A 23,193-nucleotide genomic window follows, 5' to 3' on the forward strand; every position below is an offset into this window, starting at 1 on the left:
CTACAAGTTAATCTTAGAAAGATCAGGATTTTTCAGTCATTCGGGTTTTTTTTTTTCAGTAAATGTCGATTCATCCAAAACAGAACTGCTGATGCGTTTCCTTAGTTTCTCAAATTTAGAAGTTTTTGAAAAAATACTATTTTGTTGGAAAAAAAAAAGTCATATTATAACATTTGAAAATGAAATTTCAAGTACAGCATGAAAATGTGGTTTAGGTTCTTCCACAGTAATCTACCAATCAAAATTTAGAAATTTAAATAGTATGTGCTGTCCCTCCTATGCTCTGCTTAACTAAGTCAGCCACACTTGCAAAACACCAAGCACGCATCCCTCACTGAGCTTGCAGCGGTTGTGGCTTCAGGGGCACCTGAGCCTCCATGACAGCTTTCTGCTGTCAAAGAGGGAGACCACATTCCTCCTGCCCGCTCCTTCTCAGCATCCTTCCTCTGTACCCTTCATCTTCTTTCTCTCTGTGCTCCTAGCCACACAGACTTGTCTAACCCTGTCTTTTGGAGGACTGCTTTAATCCTTATTGACCCATGGAAGAATGATCTAGAAGGGCTTGTTTTCTATTGAATTAATGAGTTACAGCAAGGCCGTGAATGGTGTCAAATTTGTGAGTTTGTTGCACAGAATTAGCTACTGCACTTATTCCAGGACATCAGCAAACCATACATACTGAAATGAATGGGATTTAAACACATTAGGAAAAAAAAATTGTTATAAATACAGCAGAATAGTCTTTGAGTGAAAATGTTCATAAGAAAGCCCTAAACAAACAGGCAGTAGCAGGTGAGTAAAGAGAAGCCCTCTGTAAATGTAAGCAATGGGAGAATTATTTGCTGGGCTTTAAACTTCACAAATCCATAAATCACATTAATATGGAGGTGATGATGATGTCAAAGTAATCATCTGTGCATTTTCTGAGCAAGTAGTCCTCAAGAACATATCCTTCCCATCGCAGCACTGAGTGAGTGCACTTGCAAATGAGAAGCCATTCAGCAGTATATACAGGAGGATACTTTTATGATTGTTTTGAAGGGCAAAGAGGCTTAGCCAGAGGCTGTAGTCTGCTGTGAGACATCCACAATTTGCTTTTTTTTTTGGTTTGCTTTGCTGTATTCCCAAAAACAGCACTCCTAAAAAACCTTTTAATTTCCAAACGCATTTACTTAATGGGTAGTCTCTACATCTTTCTGACCCCTGGCCAGACCTTATCAAAACAACATTGCCATGCTATGCAAATACCTCATGCTTTGATTTTCTACACTTCAGAAACCAACCCTCCTGCGTTTGAATAACCTAGCTGATGCTCTGAATGAGATGTTATGCAGTTTCTTCAAATGACCCAGCTGTTTCCTTTGTACATTTCCTTTGTGCATTAAAAGAGATAAATGGGGGAAGGAATGTTCCTTATCAGGAAACTCTGGCAAATAGATCACTTAAATTTTTATTAACAGAAAAATGTGATGAGCCAAATACTAATACCAACATGTAGTTTTTCATACTTGTCCTACAAGCATCCAACTTTGAAAAGTCTCTGACTATGGGGTCAAATTCTCTTACCCCCTCCACAAAAAGCCCTTGCAACAGTTTTCTACTCAGTTTATCCTTCAAATATTGAATCAAAGCTAAATAAGTTGCACTTTGCTGCTAGCAGCCTTCTACTGCTCAAAGATCAGCTCTCCCGATTGCAAAGAAAGGATGTTTGAAACACACTCTTCCGAACCATATCACTTCACAGGAATTCAAAACGCATAAATATACTGAATAGGTATCTTATTTGTGCTGAATAACTTGCTTTGTGTTGTTGATTCAGTACACTGAGATACCTTAAAAGCAATTTATCTTTGGCCAGCAATGCCAGCATGAAGCATTCTGCTTGAGGACACTTTGTCTTTTTGATGTGAACAGATGCGTAACACTGTAATTTCTGTTGCTGAATCATCAGCCTTCCCAAAACCATAATAATATAACAGGCTTGTTAATTAGTGAGCCTGCAAATTTAGTGAAAAAACACTGGAACCATGAGTGACTCTGTGATCTGGGGGACGTAAATACATGTAATGAGCTATCTTGCAAGAAAAGGTATTACAGCCTCTGAAGCATAAGGTCTACTAAAAAAGAAAAGACCCTCTGTAGAGTTATTTTTATATGAGTTAATAAAAGAATCCATGTTATTTTGACTTCTTATGCTGCATCCTTTACAGAAGGAACCCACAGGGCCCAGGAGTACAGGCTTTTCTTTATTACACACAGCAGTTACAGTACATCAGTCATGATTACAGTTGGTGAATATAAAAAAAAAAGTTATTTATTTCACAGGAGGTGATAAAAAGACCAGATCTTCTCACAAAGTTATGCTGATACTGCCATGGTAGTTAGCTAGCAAGAAAAAACGTGAACTTAATTTGGTATGCATCATCTTCCCAGAGCCCAGTTTTATCCATCCAGTGAAGGCAGGAGGTTTCATCAGCTTTTGGCCAGGGCTCTGTTGGAGTCATTTCAGCTTGGTCTGGTAGAATTGTCTATTAAATCAGTCAGTTCAGCAGGCAGCTCCTGGATCCCACCTCCAGCCTGTCTTTCAAATGACAACTGAGGTTTTGTCCGTGTAGCGATAGTAATGGGGAATGATAAACTAGGGAGCTATCTCCAGGGTTGTTGAATCAGACATAGAAGGATAACAATTTTAAGCTTAACAAGATTAGTTCAATGTTCAACACGCGAGAAAAAACAATGAGCCATTAGGTCTAGGCATTGTTATTGTGAAAAGTGTTGGTGCAAGGGCCAGAAGAGCATCAACATATGGCCAAGTTTTACTACTGAGATATACCACATAGTCAAAGTTATCTGAAAAGATCATAATTAATTATCCTGATGGACAAAAAGTTGTGTGAGTCAGCAGTGTGCCCTTGCACCCAGGAAGATCAACAACCCAGACCACCTAATTGGGCTATGTTAGCAAGAGAGCAGCTAGCAGGACAACAGAAGTGACTGCTTCCCTCTACTGCACAGTACTGAGGTGACATCTAGCATATGGAGTCCAGTTTTGACTTCCTTCCCAACCCAGTACGAGACAGATATTAACAAACTGAAGGCCACTGAGATGATCAGGTGATTGGAGTACATCACATATGAGGAGAGGCTGAGGCATCTGAATTTGCTGAGGCTGGAGAAGAAAGGGGGAACCTTGCTGAAGTCTACTGCTATGTAAAGGCCATCTACAGAGCAGTGCACAGGGAGAGGGCAAGAGGCAATGCTCACAAGTTGCAGCGAGAGAGATTGCAGTTGGGTAAATGAAAAAAACTCTTGAAAATTAAGGTGGCACACACTGCCCAGGCTGCAGCATCTCCCCCCCTGGAGATTTTTAAAACTCCGCTGGACAAGGTCTGAACAATCTGCTCTAGCTTTGAAGTTAGCTCTGCTTTGAGCAGGAGGTTGGAACAGGTAATAGAATCATAGAATGATAGAACAGTTTGGGTTGGAAGGGACCTTGAAAAGTCATCTAGTCCAAGCCCCCTGCAAGAAGCAGGGACATCTGCAACCAGATGAGGTTGCTCAGAGCCCCTTCCATCCTGACCTTGAATGTTTGCAGGGATGGAGCATCCACCACCTCTCTGGGCAACCTGTTCCAGTGTTCCACCACCCTCAGTGTAAAATTTTTTTTCCTTATCTCCAATGAGTCCTTCAAACCTGAATTATTCTATGATTCATGATCCTCCTCCTCAGATAAAAAGTAAATATGATTCACATTCTCCTTGTAAGCAACAAACCTGACCTTTAAATAGCCAGAGACCCAATAGTTTGTATTAAAAACACCCTTTCCTCAAGATGAGAGTTGCCAGTAACTTACAAGGCAACTGTGTATCAGCATACCACATAATGAATGGCAGACAAACTGAATTTAGTACTTCTGAAGGATGAGGCAAAGAACACTGAGCTAACTGGCTGTGCTATTCATTTATGTAGTAAATTCAATTTTAAAAACCCTCAGCTTTTGTAATTCCTGGAAGGCTGTTAAGAATTTCTAGCTTTTAACAGAATTCAGCTCTGTTTTTTCCCCTAAACCACATAACTTACTTGTTTGTTGTGAACAAGAACCCAAATCCCAACAGAAATAAATTTCACTGGGAAAAAGTGAAAGTCTTCCTTGTGGTATCATTTGGCAATTCTACATGTGAACATTCAGCCTTTGAGTTTTCATGGACTACTGTCAATCAGCCACGGTAAAAAAAAAAAAAAAACCCACCAGAAAATAGCATTATATCATTCCTTCTGGTAAAACAAATACAGACAAACAAAGCATCAATAAAAATCTTTCATCTTTATGATAGAGAAATAATTGAAGCTCATATTGCTCGCTTTATGGTTTGAAAGCATATGAGATTGCCTAATCTTAGTGGTGTAGCTATATAATGTATAAATGTCCTTTAGTCATCCATTAGTATGTAACTGATTTGAAGAAATGAACTTTCTCAGCACATTTGTTTTTTCTACAACAAAAATGGTTGGATTCATTTTTAGTATATGACATAATTTGAAACTATTCATGATGTCACCAGACTTTTATTGCTATCACTGTTTTAATGAAAAATACAATGAAAGTTTGTTAAAATAAAATCATTTTACTAATAAACTAGCTTCAGGAGCCACTTATTCCTGAAAAAGTTGGATGCATCTGTAACGTGCACTTGCACTTTCACTTCTTTAACACTGTATTTGTTTATGCAAATATATGGAAAGTCAGGACATAAAAACCTAAATTCATGCTTTCAAATGCAGGATTTGTCTATGGCTTAAAGCAGAGCCCTCAGAAGCACTACAAAATGTTTCCAGTAACATTTATGCCTTCAGCAGACGTTTACCCGAGAGTCAAAATCTGATGATGAGTAACATAACTTACGGTAGGTTAAATTGCTTTATTACGAAACTTCATCTTCAGAAGTTACATTCTTTCAGCAGATAAATTCAAATTATTTCTCCAGTTCCATTTTACATTCATCTCACAGCACCATCCTAGTAAAGGTGTGTATTGACCCTCTGTGGCTAACGTACCTGAAATTTCTTAGCTGATACAGAGGCTCAGATCTGCTCAAACTCAGGTACGTTTACCAGGCCAGTCAGATTTTTCTTAAGTTATGGTGAATTAAATTCTACGGTTGCAGGATCCGAAGGCCCACTCATAACACTTCATTGGCACACAGAGGCTAATTTTTCAGGTCTTTCGGTGAGCGGGTTATAAGACACAAGAACGTAACTGGTGTCTAAGGAAAGGACGAACTGACAAAGCATAGGTCATCTATTCAGAAATGTGCATGTTGGTCTATACCTCAAAACCGTAAGTCTGAGCTAGATGCAGTAGTTAAATATATACTTAATATCACTTGCCTCCGGAATAAAATGATTAAATTTAAATAAATAAATGAATTACTACAAATAAATGAGATCAAAATGAATATGCCTCAGCCTCTAGACTTCAGTGCCTCCAACATACAATGTTAAAACTTGTAATTTTTCTTCACATTCTGGAAGATTGTGCCTTTTTAATTGAAAGCTGAATTTGTGTATTCCCTTCATTCCATGAACCAATTCCCTGGTATTTCAGGAAAGCACCACACACCACACGGCTCACAATACAGCTGGCAGCCCTAGACATGGAGCACCTGATTTATACACAGCCCCTAAAAAGCTTTGCAAATCCACACCCAACCGTGCCTGGAGCTGGCTGCGTTAGGAGCACTGGGGGCGTGCTGAGCGCGCGCGGCAGCGGGGCTGGTGAGATGGCAGAACCAGGGGCAGGAGGCTGCCGGTCAGGGGGCACACTGCTGAGCAGGGCTCCTCTCACTCTTGGCCACCCCATGCACTCAACTATATAGATCTGAATAGGGAGAAAGGTTTTGCCAACAGGAGAGTCACTAGGGCAGAAAGGCACATGAAGCAAGATGCCTACACAAAGGTATCTCACATGTCAAGGGAGAGAACCAACAGGTCCAAACCCTCTGGCTTGCAGAGTCTGGGCTGCTTTGCCATCAAAAATATCCAGTAAATGTGACCCGCGGCTGCTGCAGCAGCTGCAAAGCGGGCAGGCGCTCCGCGCAAGCTAGGGAAGAGCTCTTATCCTCCCATATCCTACACAAAACCCATTGCTATTCTTTAAAGTAAACTCATAAATTGCCCTCTGGTCACCTGTAATCCTGGAGGCTTATCCCTGCATTCCCCTAACTGCAATATTAAAAAATGGATGAACATGAAATACTGTATTGATTGATCTTATGCTTGGATTTTGCAGTACAATGTGTGTAAGTAGGAGTTTTCATTATAAATCTCATTTTGAAGGGTTTATGACTAGCCTGTTTCAATTCTCTGTAGGCTCAAAACTTGTTAGAAATATTTTACCCTGGAAGATAAAAACTCCCTTGAAAATCAGAAAGAGAGTGACAGAAAGAAAAAGAATGGTGTAACTTTCATTTACTACAGGAATATATTTTGAACCAAAGATATGAAACACTGAAATTTGACAGTCCTTATTTCTTTTCATAAATAGGTGTTTTTTGAAACAGTATCTTAAATCATCAAAAATGTAAGAGTCTGTGCACATCCTCAGAAAGTCACTTCTAACATTCTGGGTAAAATATACCTATCATTTAGGACAAAATTACCTGTTCAGTGTTACTGAAAATGGCTTGACTTCTACAGAAGAATCTAGGAGGCAAATTGTGAATTTCTCATAGTCCTTCTGTGATGAGGCAAAGGTCATGCAGAATTTAAGTGTACTTATGCAAGTAAGGTATACTCAAGAGAGCCCAAATGACTGATTTTTTAGGAGAATCAGAGTGGGAGCTGGACAGGACGCTCAGGTGCTCAGAAGCAAAGTGCAGAAGTTCATATGCAGTATAGAGATCTTCTTACCCACATAACATGCTGTGCCTTGTTTCAGCCTTTTTGTCTGCTTTGCAAACTTGCCAGAACAGTAATGTCCAGATGACAAAAGAGCACCTAACAATTTACTGGCACAGCCTTCACCAAGTGAGTCATGTCTCAGGCTTAAGGTTTTAAGGATGAGAACTTTCTCTTTCCAAAAGTAACAGATGTAAGAAATGAAAATAGTCTCTCCTGTTGTGACGTTCCTGAAATTTTTCAGACTCCATTTCCTACATTTTTACTTTAGCAATTGTTTAGGCATATGGCAAGTGGTAAACAGATATAACAGGCTCCTGAAGTTACAACAATGAACAGGAAAATATCAAAGTGAAATAAGTTCTTCAATAAACAGTTTTGCTTACCTGTGTATGACCAGTCAATCTCTTCAATCAATTTCCGCTGTTGCCTATAGTATCCGTACACCAAATCTGCAAAATAGCAATGAATTTACAATATAAAAACCAGAAGCTTAACAGGAACATAAAGTGTAGATTACACACCCCCCTCCAACAAGAAAATCACTGTTTTAATTACTGATGAATTATTTACTTTGTCCTTATCTTGGACCTCAAACGGTAAGTATTGGTTAAACAGAATATAAATACCATCAACACTGTAGCATATAAAGGACACAAACAAAGCAAACAGAAGTGCTTCTCAGTTTATCTGAATGTAATTTGTTATTCAATTTTTAACTCCTAGCTTAAGGCTTCACATATGGATACTGGTAGGACTCATGGTTTATTCTTGTCAAACTTCATTCCATCCAGCTTTCTTTCTTTATGTTCACATAACACACATTTATGTCTGGTTTATGTTTCACTCGGTTTTTATGTTCTTTCCTTCCTTCCTTTTTTCTTTTTTCTTTCTTCCTCTCTTTCCTTCCTTCCTTTCTCTTTCCTTCCTTCCTTTCTCTTTCCTTCGTCTTTCTCTTTTTCTTTTTTTCCTCTCTTCCTTCCTTCATTTCTTTCTTTCTTTCACTCCATTTTTCACCACAACCATGCCTTCTCCTTTAAAACTAATACAACTCCCCTTGAAGAAACCATCTTCTGTGATGTCCCTTAGAAAGAATCAATCCAGATTACTTGTAAGTCTATATGAGTTAAACTTTCCCTTCAGTGTGGTCAGGACTCTACTGATTTTCTTGAACTTTGTACTAGTAACACCACTAAAAGATAGTGAACAAAATATTCTATAATGTCATTTCACTGTGTACTATCACCAGCAATATTATAGCTCAAGTATGTGACGTTACTTGTATCTCCATAAACTTTATGGAGAGAAAGCTAGATATTAGATAATTTTTATTGACATTATATTTCTCTAAGGTGAAATATCTAACTGTATAAATACTCATTGATTTGTCCTGACTACTAAATAACCATCCCCGTTATCCTTTTTATGCCAGTACAACTCTAGCAACACTACTGATGTGTGCAAATAGACGACTATACCCCCTAATACTTATTAATACATGTAAATTGCAGATATAGCTTTTTGGAGACTGTCATTTCCAGAGTAATAATGTTAACGAGCTTCATTAAATACTGTTCTAGAGAAGCACAATATAACCTATTTAAGAAATAACTGCATATGAGCATATGGAGCACACATATGGATTGCTTCCCTGAGAAAACGCCACAGAACTCTGCTCACATTCTGCAACAAATACAATTTAATGAAACAGTTTTGTAGCATCCATTCCTTTTTCTTTAATGCAGAAAAGTACGTAGTGCTGCTTACAGGATGTTAAATCATAATTGGCATTTGCAAGGTTAGAAATGTTCTATGTCTTACAATGACTTTCTGCTACCTATCTGAAGTCCATACATTTTCATAACTTCATCAAGATTTCTGCCTCATCCGTGAAATTGCGATTGCCCTTAAATGTTTTTCTCTTCCCTTTCTCCCTCCTTACCAAAAAAAGCCCCTTGCAACACTTCGCAACATTCACTTCTGACTAAGATTTTTACAAAAATACTAAACCTTACATGTAAGCAATGGCACTGAAGAGGGATTTACATGCACCAGCATTGTCTTTGGACCACATTTTCAAGTCAATGTGACTGCTTCTTTAATTAATTGTGTAAAAGAAAGCTGTTTAAGTTCTGATTCACAGGTGTTAGTCGCTGTCTCAAGTTTCCTCCTTTATCCATTGTCCTCCTAATTGTTACTTCAAACAATTAGTTGAGCATTCATATGCTAACTAAGCAGGGTTTGGGCGTGAGAGCGTCCCACCACTTTTTAAATTCCACATGGAGGTCTGATGGACAAGGAGTGATAGCTTCAATGAACAAGAAAAAAAGGGGCAAGGTTCACTTTTTTTTGGTGCATTACACACTTATAGACCCAGTAAATCTTAGGGAAAGTCTTTATAAATGCCAGGAGACGTCAGGAGTTCATACACCTTCTTTCTTCTGCTATTCACCTATTGTGCTCCCACAGCCCCCTTCACTGCGCGCTCACAGCCATGCACCTTCTCCCATCTGCAGGGCTTGTCAGTGCCTTTGGTCCTGCCTCTTTCTGCTACAAATATATGGCCAAACTGGGGAAGGAAAGCAAATTTCATCTGGGGAAAGAAGCAACTGGGGAGTCATAGCTAGCACGGGTGTCAGAGAAAAGCTGTGCGGAGCGTATGAGGACAAGCGAATGCAGCAATTCTTCCCTTCAGCTGCTGGCGTAAACTGCCCTGGCAAAACACAACCATGCATCCTATAAAATGTTGCTGTGTAAACAGTCAGTGTTGACCAGCTAACAGCATAGAGACCAACTTGGCACCCCTTGGGAGCAGGAGGGGTGGGGGTCCCTGCAGAAGTGGGGTCTGGGAAGGGAGCGTGGCTCCCTGCGTGCAGCCAGAGTAATCTGCATGTACCAGCTGGAAGGAAATTATTTTATTTTAATTTTATTTATTTTATTTTATTTAGAGTCAACAAATTGACATCCTTTTTGCTCATGGTATACAGCAGCAGGTACCGGTGTTTAAACAGTGTATTTAAATTCCTTATGTTTAATTTAAATAAATATAGTAATAATGAGAACAACTTCACAAAAGAGAAGGCAAAAATTATGTCAAATTTGTGGTTGATACTTGAGCTTGATCAGCTCTACAGCCAGCGTGACTCCTGTGACACAGACTGACATCTTCAGTCGCTGCCTAAAATAGTTCGAGTTTTACTGGTTGAAGTGCTGCTTTATGAAGCAAAAAATCCTTAATGTTCTGTTCCGCTTCCAGGAGGCTGCTGAACATGTTTCCATAGATTGCTGATTTATTCATACAACAAGGCGGCTCAGTTGCGGGATCATGTTTTAACCAGTTTTATGGTTATCTTAGTACGCCTGTCAAGGAGACATGCAAGATATCATTAGACGCTTTTTGTTCCCTTTTTCTACCCTCCTACAAAGCCAAAGTTTTCTGTCTGAGGCTCTGAGACTTGTTTCTTTTTACGTTCTGTCCAAATAGTGCTCACCCCAGTGCCCAAGGCCCATGAATTCAGGAACAATGGTGGGAAATGCCCCCCTCTGCCCATGAGGGGTAGCGGGACCAACTGATTTGTGGCTGACGTTGTCTCATGTTCAGTCACGGTGAGCAAACAGAGAAGACGGGCTTCTGGTTCAAGCATAGTGCTGGGAGTAATAAGATCTCATAGATAGTTTTTCCTGTTTAAAAAGTATAAATAACTAGGTTTTCTTCCTCCTGACATGAGTCCTTTTGCAATCAGCTGAGTTGCTTTTGATTTACTGCTGTGAATGAAACATTCAGATCTTCAATGTGCATTTATTCATATGTAAAGGTAAAAAAATGAATAGCTTTGAAGATTAACAGAAGGAAATGTCTTTGAGGGAGGTCCTCTTCATTTGGCACTCTGTGCCAGGATCATGAGTCAGATAAGTGGAAATGGGACCTTAAACCTCTGAATTCTTTTGGGGAAAATCTTCTGAGAGATGCTGAGGCCAAGAGCCCCAAGTATCCACCAGAGATTCCTCTCCCAAGCCTCAGTAAAAAGGATATTCTGAGGACAGCGTTTGACATACAAAATATGTTTAGGGATGTTACAGTCAACGTACTGCTTTGCTATGCTCAGGCGTAATCTGGCACTGTAATTTACACCAGGCTGCTGTAATTTTGCCAGCCCTTTACGCCTGTCCTTTTTGCCACAGTGGTGTCAAGAGACATCAGCTGCTAGGCTTAAGAGGGCAAAAGGACAACGTCCTTACCGTTTTACCTCCGCTCAGCCTGAACTTTGTGAGCTGCACCTGCAGCGGGAGCCAGCATTTACGAGATTCTGACATCAGAATGACTTATTTATGGGAACTGGAATGCATTCAGGTAACGTCTGCATTTGTCAGATTTTCTACAAATGGGGCACTGATGGTCTGTGTGTACAGTAGGGGTTGGCACTCTTAACTACACATCCAGATTGCCAACACGGTTTGGTCCTGGGAAGTTACGTCTCACTCAATATTTTCCTCCCGTCCCAAAATCTACTTTAGGAGCAAAAAGGATTCTAAAGTCATAAGAGTCATAAGTATTCATAGAGGATAAGTGGATAATAGTAATGTATTACAGTCATGGAGATAAAGGCTATGTTGGTATTAAAAATGATAAGAATTTAAATTTACATGGGCAGGTCTTGACCTGTGGTTCTTAGGCCAAGGAGGAGCAAAAGAACTCTTGGGATACCAGTAAGGATGTAAGCAATCACTGCAAACATGTGATGATTTCCTCTCTGAGAAATACAAAAATTCTCATTTTAAACCCATTCTGTCTCATGAGATGTCCGTTATGTACACTTGTATTACTAACACTGCGGAAACTGGAAGCTGTAAATACCAGAAGCTTACACAGGTTTGGAAAAGATTAGAAAAATCTGTGAAGGAGAAATCCACAAACAGCTCTTAAACACAGTGACACTGCTTTTGGCTCACTAAGTCCACTGATGAAATTGGGAGGGTTATACTGGGAACTTCCCATTGCATATTTGCTCTATTTTAATGCACTTGCCTAGGCATTTGCTGCTGGTTCTTGTCAGAATCATGTTACCAGACAAGTGGCTTGAACTAGCAAAGTGGTTTTAAAATTTTTACACAAATACCTGCTGTACTTGCTCAGACACTCAACAAACTGTTTAGAAAGACAAAGGACTATTTACCCAGGTTCAGATTTTCCACCACACAAACTGACCCAACTCCACTGAAAGCTACCGAGAGGCACCCATTTGTGCCTAAATGTGAACGTCTTGGGTGATGCTCATTCAAATAGAGTGAGGTAGCTCAGTGTTTATGCTTTACTTCATCTTCTATCTCTACTCTTCATCAGCACTTCTGTACACTGTAAAACATTTGGGAAGTCCTATTTTTAGATTAAGATACAAATCTCTTCACTGGAGAAGAATTAGGGCTGGTGGAACAAACTGAAATGGTACAATGAGAACAACGCTTATGCAGGGTAGCTGAAAGAAAAACTACATGTGGCTAGTGGCTGAGAAGTGGGACACCAAAGTTACTGCAAGGAAGTCAAAGAGAGGAAGACAAATTGCAAAAGTGATATAATAGTAATTTTTATAAAAAGAAGGTACATGTGATTATCAAAATAGATGCTTAATGCTTTTCACATTAAAAAAGAATACAACTAAATTGATCAGAAAGACTTTTATCATGTAGGTTCTACTCCCAAAAGTAAACACAGAACCCTGAAAACAGGAAAACTGCAAAATCACCTCTGATGATAAATAGAGCAGTTCTTCAACCATTGTAATTTCCTTATTTTAGCTCCTTCCATTGACAGGAAGGTCACAGGACTCACTTCTAATACCTTTCATTCATCTTTTGAAGGTGTAGCTTCATTGCCTCAACTGAAATAAACCTTGATTTATAATGACGGAGGAAATGAAAAGACTCAGAGCACAATCTGCTAACAGTCTTGAAATTTTAACTGACAGGAGCTATCTATAAATCCCTTTGAGAAAATGATCTACATTTGACCAAGTAAGGTCTCTCTTTTATGGATGTATTTAATTTTGTAATGGCATCTGTAAAATCCTTAAAAACACCAAAATGCTTTAATAGCCCACCTCTGCAATTTCATATATACTTTCTCCCTGAAAGTCAAAGTGCCTAAATCTTTTGTCAAGATAGGTCTGAGAATTCTCACAGCCTTAGAGAAAGTTAAAAATATTTTTTTTTTACCCAGCATTCCTTCTGTGTAGGCTTATTTTAGGCATTGGTACATGTTCCCCTCATTATGCTGGAGTGTAGGCTGCTTATTCCAATACAGATTCAAAAACTGAGACTTTCTCTGCACTAAATACAAAGCCAAAACAAAACTCGTTTTGCAATTCGACAATTGTTGTGTGCATTTACTAACACAATTGTGTTTAAATCTAAAAAAAAAAAAAAGAAGATTGATTGGTCTTATATAAAAGTAGTTAGCATTAAGCACCAGAGTATTAATAGGCACTCTGCTTACTTAACCTATCACAACTTTACAGTGAACAGTGCCATGAATTAAAAGGATAATCTGTATGGTATCAGCTAAGGTTTATAAATCACATTTAATCACAATTTTCCAGTGTATTTGTATATGTAGAAGCAACAAGGACTCCAGTGTGACCAATTTACTTTCTACCCCATGGGAATTCTACATGCCTGGGGCTTACAGAGCCTCTGAAATTTCTAAGCAGCCAGTGGAAAGTGGGAGAGATCTCAGGATACCACAGGGTGTGATCCAACCTGCTTAAAATATCTCCTTCCACCTTTACTCTGACTACAGGTGAACTAGTAAGAAATGTTAGAAGTCTCCTTCCACTTGTGATCCTGTGCAACTAGACATCATCTGAAGATGGAGCAAAATGATCTGATAGACTTCAGCTTCCTACACAGCCATTAACAGTCAGCTGAAGCATTGGCTAGAGTAAGTTTTAAGGCTTCTCTGGTAACCAATGTAGCATTCAAGTGTCTGCTCACTGGAACAAAGCTGACAATACCTGTTTTAGGTAGGAGAGTGGTGCTTATGATTCCAGAATGCATATTTTTGAACATGCACAGATGAGTGAAATGAAGTGCCTGTGAAGCTCTTGGGCTAAATACAAAGATATCTCGGTAATTTAAGAACCTACAGAAGTAGGTAACCCAGGAAAGCTGGATGAGTGGCTTGCTGCTGAAGATGTGAAATGGATTTTAGGTGTCCAAAGCCAAAACCAGAAGGGACTTAAGAGAACTGTAATCTCCCCAAAGATGTTACACTATTGTCCCATGTATGAAGTGAGGCAAACAGGATTACGATAGAATCATAGAATAGTTTGGGTTGGAAGGGACCTTTAAATGTCATCTAGTCTAACCCCCCTGCAAGGAGCAGGGACACCTCCAACTAAGATGGATGGAACGGGTAACCTGTTCCAGTGTTCCAACACCCTCATTGTAAACTTTTTTTTCCTTATGTCCAGTCTGAATCTACCCTCTTTTAGTTTAATCCATTTACAGCGTTTCACTGAAAACTGGAACTGCTATTCAAAAAAGCAGTTAATGGAATCACACAAACAAGAAGTAAATCCAGACCAGACGTGAGTTCACATTTAACTGGCTTTTAGAAACGTTTTAAAAAATCTTTACTGTTTTTCCCCAATGCCTCCCCACTGCCTTTCCCCAATGCTATCTGTTAACATCTACAGATCAGCAAAGCTCTACAGCTTTGGTAACAGCTGTCTAAAACTCTTCAGAGTAGACCTTATGCAACTCATCTCAAAGGCACATTTACTGAAATAAATGCTTTTTAGCATAGTAGGGGCTGTGAAGTCAAGCTGTTAGAAACTTTCTCTTTTGCAAACTATTTCAAAAAGTAGAATAATCTTGTAGACTCTAATGAACAGCCTTAGATTGAATCCTATGAAGGTCCTGGTGGGGGGGATACTGAAAGAAACATATTCTCTAAAGGAGGAAGTCTTTAATTATTAAGTATTTTCCTTTCTCATTCATTTGATGCTGGAATTGCAAATTCTACTCAACCATTATCCCTCCAGTCATGTTCCAGTATGTTTCCTGAAATGTTGTTCTTTAGACAGCAATATCTTATTTTGCTTCAGGGGAGTGTTTACTTGAAACATCTTGGCAAAATTATTTTTTTCAATAACAAAGGGAAAGAGAGAGGTTGCCCTGGATGATTTTTGTATAAGTATTCACAAAAGTCCAGGGATTATGCCACATACCAAAATCACTCTACTCCTTTGAGGAAGATCTACATTCAGAAGATCCAGACTGAAAAATCCCAAAGCTCATCACGGGCACTCGGCATCAACTGCACATCTATAAAAATACACGTCTCTCTATTTGACAAAAAAACGTATGAACATAACTCAACAAACCAACAAAAATCTTGTAAATAAATATAGAAACCGACAGTTTTGGATAAATTTTTAGAACTATATTATATATATCTGCATAGGTATGTACGGATATATGTCTATTTATAAGGATTCGTCTAAAAGAGGAATGTAAATGCATACATACACATATTGCAATTTCTTATGATTGTATCATTATAAAGCTCATGTTTACCCTTTTCCTTTAGGCATTTCCTTATTGTAACTGATTACATAAACATATCATTTGAAAAAGGAAGCATCTCATGATTGCTAGAGACAACAGAGAAAAATGTAAAAAACACTGGCACACTAGAAGCACAAAACAGAGGCAAAACAAAGACACTTGATGTATAGGTTGCTTTTTAAAAAAAAATTTTTTTTTTTCTTGAATATGGCAGAATTATTACAGTGGCATAAAAGAGATCACAGATAAAGTCAACAGAATAATTGCAATTACTTCAAAATTAATTTACAGTATTTCAAAATGCAATGAGGTGAGAAACCGAAATCTATGCTCCCTTGTTCTCTACAGCTTCTCTGACTGCGGGACTAGAGATCCATGTATCCACCTGCCTTCCTCCCACTCCACTCAGGTTCCCTTCTGTATTGGTCTGCGTGGCCAGTTTTTGGTGGCAGGGGGTTACAGGAGTGGGTTCTGCAAGAAGCTGCCAGAAGCCTCCTCCTTGTCTAACAGACATAATGGCAGCCAGCTCCAAGACAGACCCACTGCTGGCCAAGGCCGAGCCCATTGGTGACAGTGGTAGTGCCTCTGGGATAACATATTTAAGATACGGGGGAAAAACTGCTAGGGGAAAGCAATTGCAGAGTGAAAGAGGAGTGAGAATATGTGAGAGGAACAGCCCTGCAGATGCCAAGGTCAGTGAAGAAGGAGGGGGAGGAGTAATGCAGCTCCCGGCCAAGATCCCCCTGCAGCCTGTGGTGCCGCCCATGGTGAGGCCGGCTGTGCCCCTGCAGCCCATGGAGGACCACGGAGGAGCAGAGATCCACCTGCAGCCCGTGGAGGAGCCCACACTGGGGCAGGTGGATGCCCAAAGGAGGCTGTGGCCCATGGGAAGCCTGTGCTGGAGCAGGCTCCTGGCAGGAGATGTGGCCCCGTGGAGAGAGGAGCCCAGGCTGGAGCAGGTTTGCTGACAGGACTTGTGACCCCATTTTTCCCAGATCTTTAAGCTTTGCTCAGAGATGGTAGCAATGGGAAGGGGCTCACTGTTGAGGAATTGGTGCTGTTGGATGGGACTGGAGCTTCCAAAACCCTCATCCATACCTTACAGCTACCAAAGACATAGAGCCTCAAGTTTAACTAGTGAGGCCTCTGCTTTTGATGGGATAACTCATCATTTTGCTCCAGCAATTATGAAGTTGATTTCAAGAAGTTGTAAGTCACGATCAAACAACATAATTTTATTTTCCTATGATTTCTTTGGGAAAAGATGTCATAGAAAAATAAGAGAGGACCAAAAAAAGGGAGGTATCTTGTAGTTCCTTAAGGAAACCAGATTTCGTCCTGGGGTTTACAGGATTTATGGAAGAAAAGTGACTCCACAGTGAGTAGGATAGTCTCAGGTTTGCTTTGCCAACTCCTGCGCCATGTAAGTAGAGCACCACACCACAGCTGTATTTTCATACAATCCAGGCACTCAGTGCTCATACTAGGCTCCTGCTAGCCTGCATGTTTTACTCTTGTTTTGAAAAGAAAATGGCCAGTATCTGGTTCTCTGCTTCACCAAACATCAACAAATACGGTATATTATTCTATAGAACAATATTTTTATTTTCACAGACTGCTGAAAACAAAAAGTTGTATTGATTGCTCCTGGAGGTGATTGTTTATTGCAGCTAACCATAGCAATATTAACACTTGATCTTTTTTCCCTGTCAGATTAAAGAAAAAAAATAGGACATATCAAATAATATAAGGTTATGCCATTTTAAAACCTATTTTCTTCACATTTCCTTTCTTTACGTCATTTTTTACTCTTTTCAGTATCTTGTTATCTATATTGCATCTACCATTTGATAAAGTCTTGAGGTCAAATTCTATCTCATGTTTTATGTATGTCCAAGAGGGTACCATGAAGGAAACACGAATCTCAACCTAGTCCTGTCCGACATCACCCACAAAACTGGAACTTCATAGAATCTGGCAATTCAGATACTGCTAGTATTTGGGAGTGGGGACTCAGAAGGGTGCCAGATATTTCACATGATCTGTATAGTCATGTATCTTGCTCATTTGTATTTAATCAATATGGTCTTCATCTTGGAGAGGGGAGGTAAATCTGCCTGGGAAGCTATATAAGGCCCATGTGAATGCAGACAGAATACAACACCACCTTACAGGCATACATCCCTCTCCCCCCATCCTCCTAATGTCTAATTTATGCATGTTTTACATAACAGTATTAGCAGACAGAATAGAACTTTATGATTTCAAAAAAGCCCCAAACCAACACAGTTTTGTTAGTTCATCATCCTTCTGCTCTCATTCCTGTTGAATTCTGTCAGCAGACGTAAACCTAGTTGAAGATGGTTTGACCCAAAATGTAGAAACAATAGCCTCATAGGATGACAGATACATGGTTCAATCAATCATTGTAAACATGAAATTTCACCTTTCTGCAATAATCGTTTCCCCATATAATCCAACCTTTCACTAAGGCAGTAAAAAGCCTTTTTCCAGGTCTCAGGTGGTGGTGGCACTCTATGAAAAGCCTTAATTTGTGCACTGAACCACAAAATGGAGGTTCTGACCTCTTGTTACTTGCAATTCTACACCGAGTGTATAACACAATTTGAACTGAGAATCTCATTGCAGAAATCTTCCTAGGTTCACATTAGTTCAATACAACTGAAAGTTCATATATTGTGGCAGTCAGCTGTCAACACTCAATAAGCAACTGCAAATTGACTGTGACTTTATAGCAGCAAGAAATTAAATCTTTGAAACAAAAATCAGGAAGCCTGATAATGACATTATGATTCATAGGCAAATTTTTACTACAAACTAAACACTATAACATGAAGAAATTAAATACAACGTACCTAACTATTAAATTTGTTTTCAGTTAATTGCAATGACTCATCTACCAGGATTAAATGATTTTTATTGCCAATTAATAAAGTAATGAATTGCTCTGCCAATTAACAGCAATCAGAATCAGGGGAAAACATTTTCTAAAAACGTATAGTGAATTCATAGTTTGAGCACACTTAAGTCTTGTAAGTACGTTTCAATGCACCTAAAACGACTTTGAATTTACAGCAGGACTGATCAAGTCATTCCCAGATTGGGAATTCACCTGCATAAGCTCTTTGCTGGTTTGGATCTCAACTCTTAACAGAACTAAGGAGTCTAGGCTCTTAAGTGATGGAGAATTTGTTCTAGAATGAGATTTTAACACTGAACTCCCATTGTAGGCTCTCGATGATCCTCAAAGCCCTTGATAAACAGTGACCTGCCCTTGGTCGAGGTGGAGAGCACTAAAACCCTGGGCAAAGGCATTAATTAGCAGGCTGTGAAGTGTGTCTGCCCGTCCCCTCCCCCTTATGAATATTTATATAAAGGTTTTATGGTATGGGGGAAAACTTCAATAGGCTGGATTCAGAGTGTCTTCTGTGAATATTCTTTGGGCAAGTAATTAGGACGCTTTGTAGTGGAGCCATTTCAACACTTCTGCCATTGTGCCAGGGAGGAAGCCTGCCTCACACATCACGCCAAGCAATGCAGAGCTATCAACAGGGGATGGCCAGGAAGTTTACATATAGACTGAGAAGTTCTCTCACTGCCTGTTTTCTCATAAATGCTTCCAATTAAGTGTGCAGGCTCAAACAGACAAAATGAACAGGGTGCTCAAAGAGCACCGTGAAAGAGCAAGGAGGTTTTAAACTTCTATGTCCCACACGACATCTTGGGGAAAATAAAACTGCTCAAAGGAGAAGAACATACACAGCTGACTCTACACCAAAACAAACTCTAAGCCCTAATTTTATATATATATATATATATATATAAAATATGGCTATACCACAGAATCTAGCAGAGAAAAGCAAATTGAATTCCTAAGAGGCAGCAAGACGGAACAATCAGCACAATGTAACAAACCAGTAAGATTTCAATTACCCTATGTAAAATGAACAAATGGCCCAAGAGGACAAAGCTTAGAGAAAGAACGTAGATATAAATCTGAAAAGTATCTCTTGAACACAAACCAGCAGAAGCCTTTCTAGAGAAACTCATGTAACACGCACAGCAGACAGGTCACATAGTGACAGCAGATGAGCCATTAAAGACTGATGACCGCAATATAATTTGAATTGACATTCAAGGGACAGCAAGGGTGTACAACTAGAACACTGACACCAACCTGTAGCAAATAAAATGCACAAGTTTTTTCAAAGATCCTCAAATAAAAATATTTCCAGTTTTGATAGCAATGCCACTTTGTAGAAGTCTTCAAAATGTCTACTGATTTTCCAGAAATGGAAACAGGTGGTTAAATTAACAGATTTAAGAGGATATGCCAAAATGTTGCAATGCACTTATATTTCAGGTATTTAGCTTGGGTAGGAGGACAGTTTCAAGGAAGTTCAGAGAGCTGTAACAAGCAAGGTAAATATGTAACAACACCAAATGCCAAGCGGCTTTGATAGATGTAGCAGCAAAAATAATAGGGAAAGAAAAAAGATACTGAGAAAAACTAAACTACTTTTAATTTTTTTTTGATCCCTGGACAGCCAAATAAAGTTCCTCATTCAGTGTACAGCTGGTGTCCAAGCAGAAATTTGGAAATATGTCAGAAATGGTGAAGAAAGAACATTATTACCCTTTAACGCAAATCATCCGTGTGGCTTCATCTGGAAAAATTCTGTGCTGGTCCTGCCTTCCCAAAAACAATTAAGCACAATAACATGGGTGAGAGGGAACACTGATGAAAGTGACCATGGAAAAGTTACAAACAAGGAGATAGAAAAGGTTAAGAATGCTTATTTTGGGAAGAAAATAAATACAAGGAATAATGAATGTTGCTGAGATGAAAACTGGGAACTTCTGTTCTCCCTCTCTCTAAAAGAACAAGAACACCTGGGGGCATTAATGAGGAGGCTGAAAGTAAGGAAATCAGTGAAAGGATACACTTTTTTTTTTTCACATCTAGGCAATTATCACTGCAGGAAACTGCTGAGGCTAACAGCTAAATGAAGATCAAAATAGCTATGAAGATACCAAGATTATATGGAATTATCACAATACATTTAGAAGAGCACCTGGCACAGATGAGACGTGAGAAAAGACTGAGGAAGCATCTCACTTCTACGTACTGTGGGATTTCACACCTCTTCTTCTGAAGCATCTGCACTGGTCTCTGGCAGACGATAATGAAGTCAAGTATGACCCAACGTGGCTTTTCCTGCTCTTTGCATACTACACATGAATGATCCATGGCATTTGAAACAGTGGTAGTACTTATCCTAGATGAAATGCAGCTACTAATAAAACTTAAAATAAACATCACCTATTGTTCTGTAACAGGCACTCTACTTACACCTGGGTAAGGAACAAAGTTAACTTCAAGAAGTTGGCTGGAGCAAATGATATGACTGACTCTTCCCTTGCTTAGATTCAAGGGACTGCGTCCCTAGATGCTTTTTAGCAATGTCTCCCTTTACAGCCTGAAATTCCATCAGGGACAACAAAACATGACCGCAAACTGATATATCTAATAAATGGAAATATTTCAGATCCATCTGCTGCAGCTTCCTTACAGGACTGGGGATTATGTGACTCTCATTTTTGTGTTGCAATATCTACCGTGTTCAAGCAGCAAATGCCAGTTTTAAACAGTGCTGGCTTTCACTCCCCTTATAAGAGAACAGGACAGAGCAGATTTTGGCCTAACCAACACTACACAGTACACTTTCTATCAATTCATCAGCCACTGCATTTTCAAACAGCACAATTCCGTGATTCTGCAGCCTCAAAACCCAATTCCTCTGCAAAGGCTTATTTAGATGACTGCTGCTATTATTAATACTGCTTTTTCCTCCGGACAATTTCTAGAGATTCTGCTTTATCTAACTGTGTTTCACCTGGAGAACCAGAAGAACAGCCTGATCTGGCCATTGACCCACATTCTTCCTGCAGAGGCCGGAGATATTCCTAAATGGCAGACTCCTGTTTATTCTCTTACTTTTTGTCGCAACTTGTAAGAAAATCCTTGCTGCTATCTTCTGCTCCCATGGTGAAAGACAACGTAAATGCTCAGTAAAAATGCCAGCCGTTACAGTACCTACCTAACTGTTCTTCCCCTGTCTTGATGTGATGATGTTGTTGCTTACGCTGTGATCACCCATCAATGGTCTTTTCCCTTATGCCTTGAACAGTTACCATGTTTCCCATTATAGTTTTAATGTTCAAACATCTCCACTGGTGAACACACGCAAGGCACAGTCACTCTTATGAAAATAATTCCAGGAACTTACAGCTCTGAAATTGGATTAAGGGCGAGTACCAGCTGTTCTTGCTGCGTTAATTCAGAGCCGTGCACTGAAAGACCTGCCTCTTCCCACTGGAAAGCTGTTGGGTAATGCCATTTTCAAGGAAGGCCAAGAAATGCAGTTACAGTGCTCTCTAAAGGCAGCTTCACACAGCAATACAGCAAATTCATTTAGCTAACATCTGTATAAAATGTTCAAGTAGCACTCGGCAGATACCGCAAAAAAACTTACATGAATTACAGACACTGAACTTTTAATTTTCTTACATTAATTGTTTTTATTATTTTTAATACTATCATCCTCAGCATCATCAGAAGCAAGCCTTCCCCAATACAATTCTATCATTAAACTGTGGAAATATCCTGTGGCAAACTAATTAGGATATGGAGCAGAAGGATCTTTTATTTTCACTAGCTGAAACAGATGAAACTGAGACAGGTATTACTTAATCTTGCAAATTACATCTCTGCTAAATAGCCAAATAAACACAGGCTGCCTAATGCTACTCTTCCTTGTACTGTAATTTAATTTAAATGTAGGAGAAAAACCCAAATGAGGCTGCTACGTACGATTTCTTCTGGTACAGGTAAAGGGGAATACAGTCTCAATCACTTTCTTCTTACCAGGGCAGCTGTATCAGCAGAACCATTTATGTCTGAAGAAGAGCAACATGAGCTGGGAGACTAGACATGAATTCTTTTTATGTCCTATGAAGGCTGATAAAAGACTCTGAATCACCATGTTTCCTCAAGCCTCTCTATGTCTTGCCTCTCGGTGTCAGCCACCCCTGCTCAGGCAGGACTCTCACCGCACCGGGGAAGGTGGCGAGGACTGGGGCTGCTGAATTTCCAGTCCTAAAGAAGCACCGCATGAGCTCCCTCAGCTCCCAGCGGCAGAAGGCAGGTAATGAGCCAGGACAACTGTGGCATTTTCACGCTTCTAGTTGCCCAAGTAGAGGCTGTAAATAACGGCAAGATTTTTAAAATTTTCTTTATTTCAGGGATGTATCCATTCTTAAGCTAACTGTTAAATTTTTATGCCTCTTTACAGATAAATGATGTATTTGACTCTAGCAGGTGACCAGCACTAAGCTCTTTCAAAGAGAAACCCTTAAAAAACAACATCCAGCTCTGATTAAGTTGACTATCTGAATTCAAAGCATGTCTTGACTGCTTTCCATGAAAACAACTGATCCTTTTCATGAGTTAATGCCATTGTAACTTCCTCTACACATTGAACAGATTACCATGGACACAAATTCAGACTCCTTCCACTCACACAAGGTCCCTAGAAATTCACATAAGTCTGCAGAGAAAACAGGCTGCCAAGCTTTCACTGGCATGAAGATTGTGATGAAACTTTCAAAAATGCATACTTTTGTATCCTAAAATACAGTTTACAGTAA

General features: G+C 39.5%; 1 protein-coding gene across 6 annotated transcripts in view; it reads right to left on the bottom strand.

The window, feature by feature from the left end:
- Positions 1-23,193, bottom strand: part of PTPRZ1 (protein tyrosine phosphatase receptor type Z1) — a 141,756-nt gene that overhangs the window by 94,826 nt on the left and 23,737 nt on the right. For all 6 annotated transcript variants that reach the window (XM_086747302.1, XM_086747280.1, XM_086747287.1 and 3 more), the window contains exon 2: positions 7,284-7,349. In XM_086747302.1, the coding sequence (XP_086603428.1) occupies positions 7,284-7,349 (66 nt within the window). The remainder of the gene's footprint in view (positions 1-7,283; positions 7,350-23,193) is intronic.

Source organism: Chlamydotis macqueenii, chromosome 1 (assembly GCF_036417535.1).
Source record: "Chlamydotis macqueenii isolate bChlMac1 chromosome 1, bChlMac1.mat, whole genome shotgun sequence".
NCBI lineage: Eukaryota > Metazoa > Chordata > Aves > Otidiformes > Otididae > Chlamydotis > Chlamydotis macqueenii.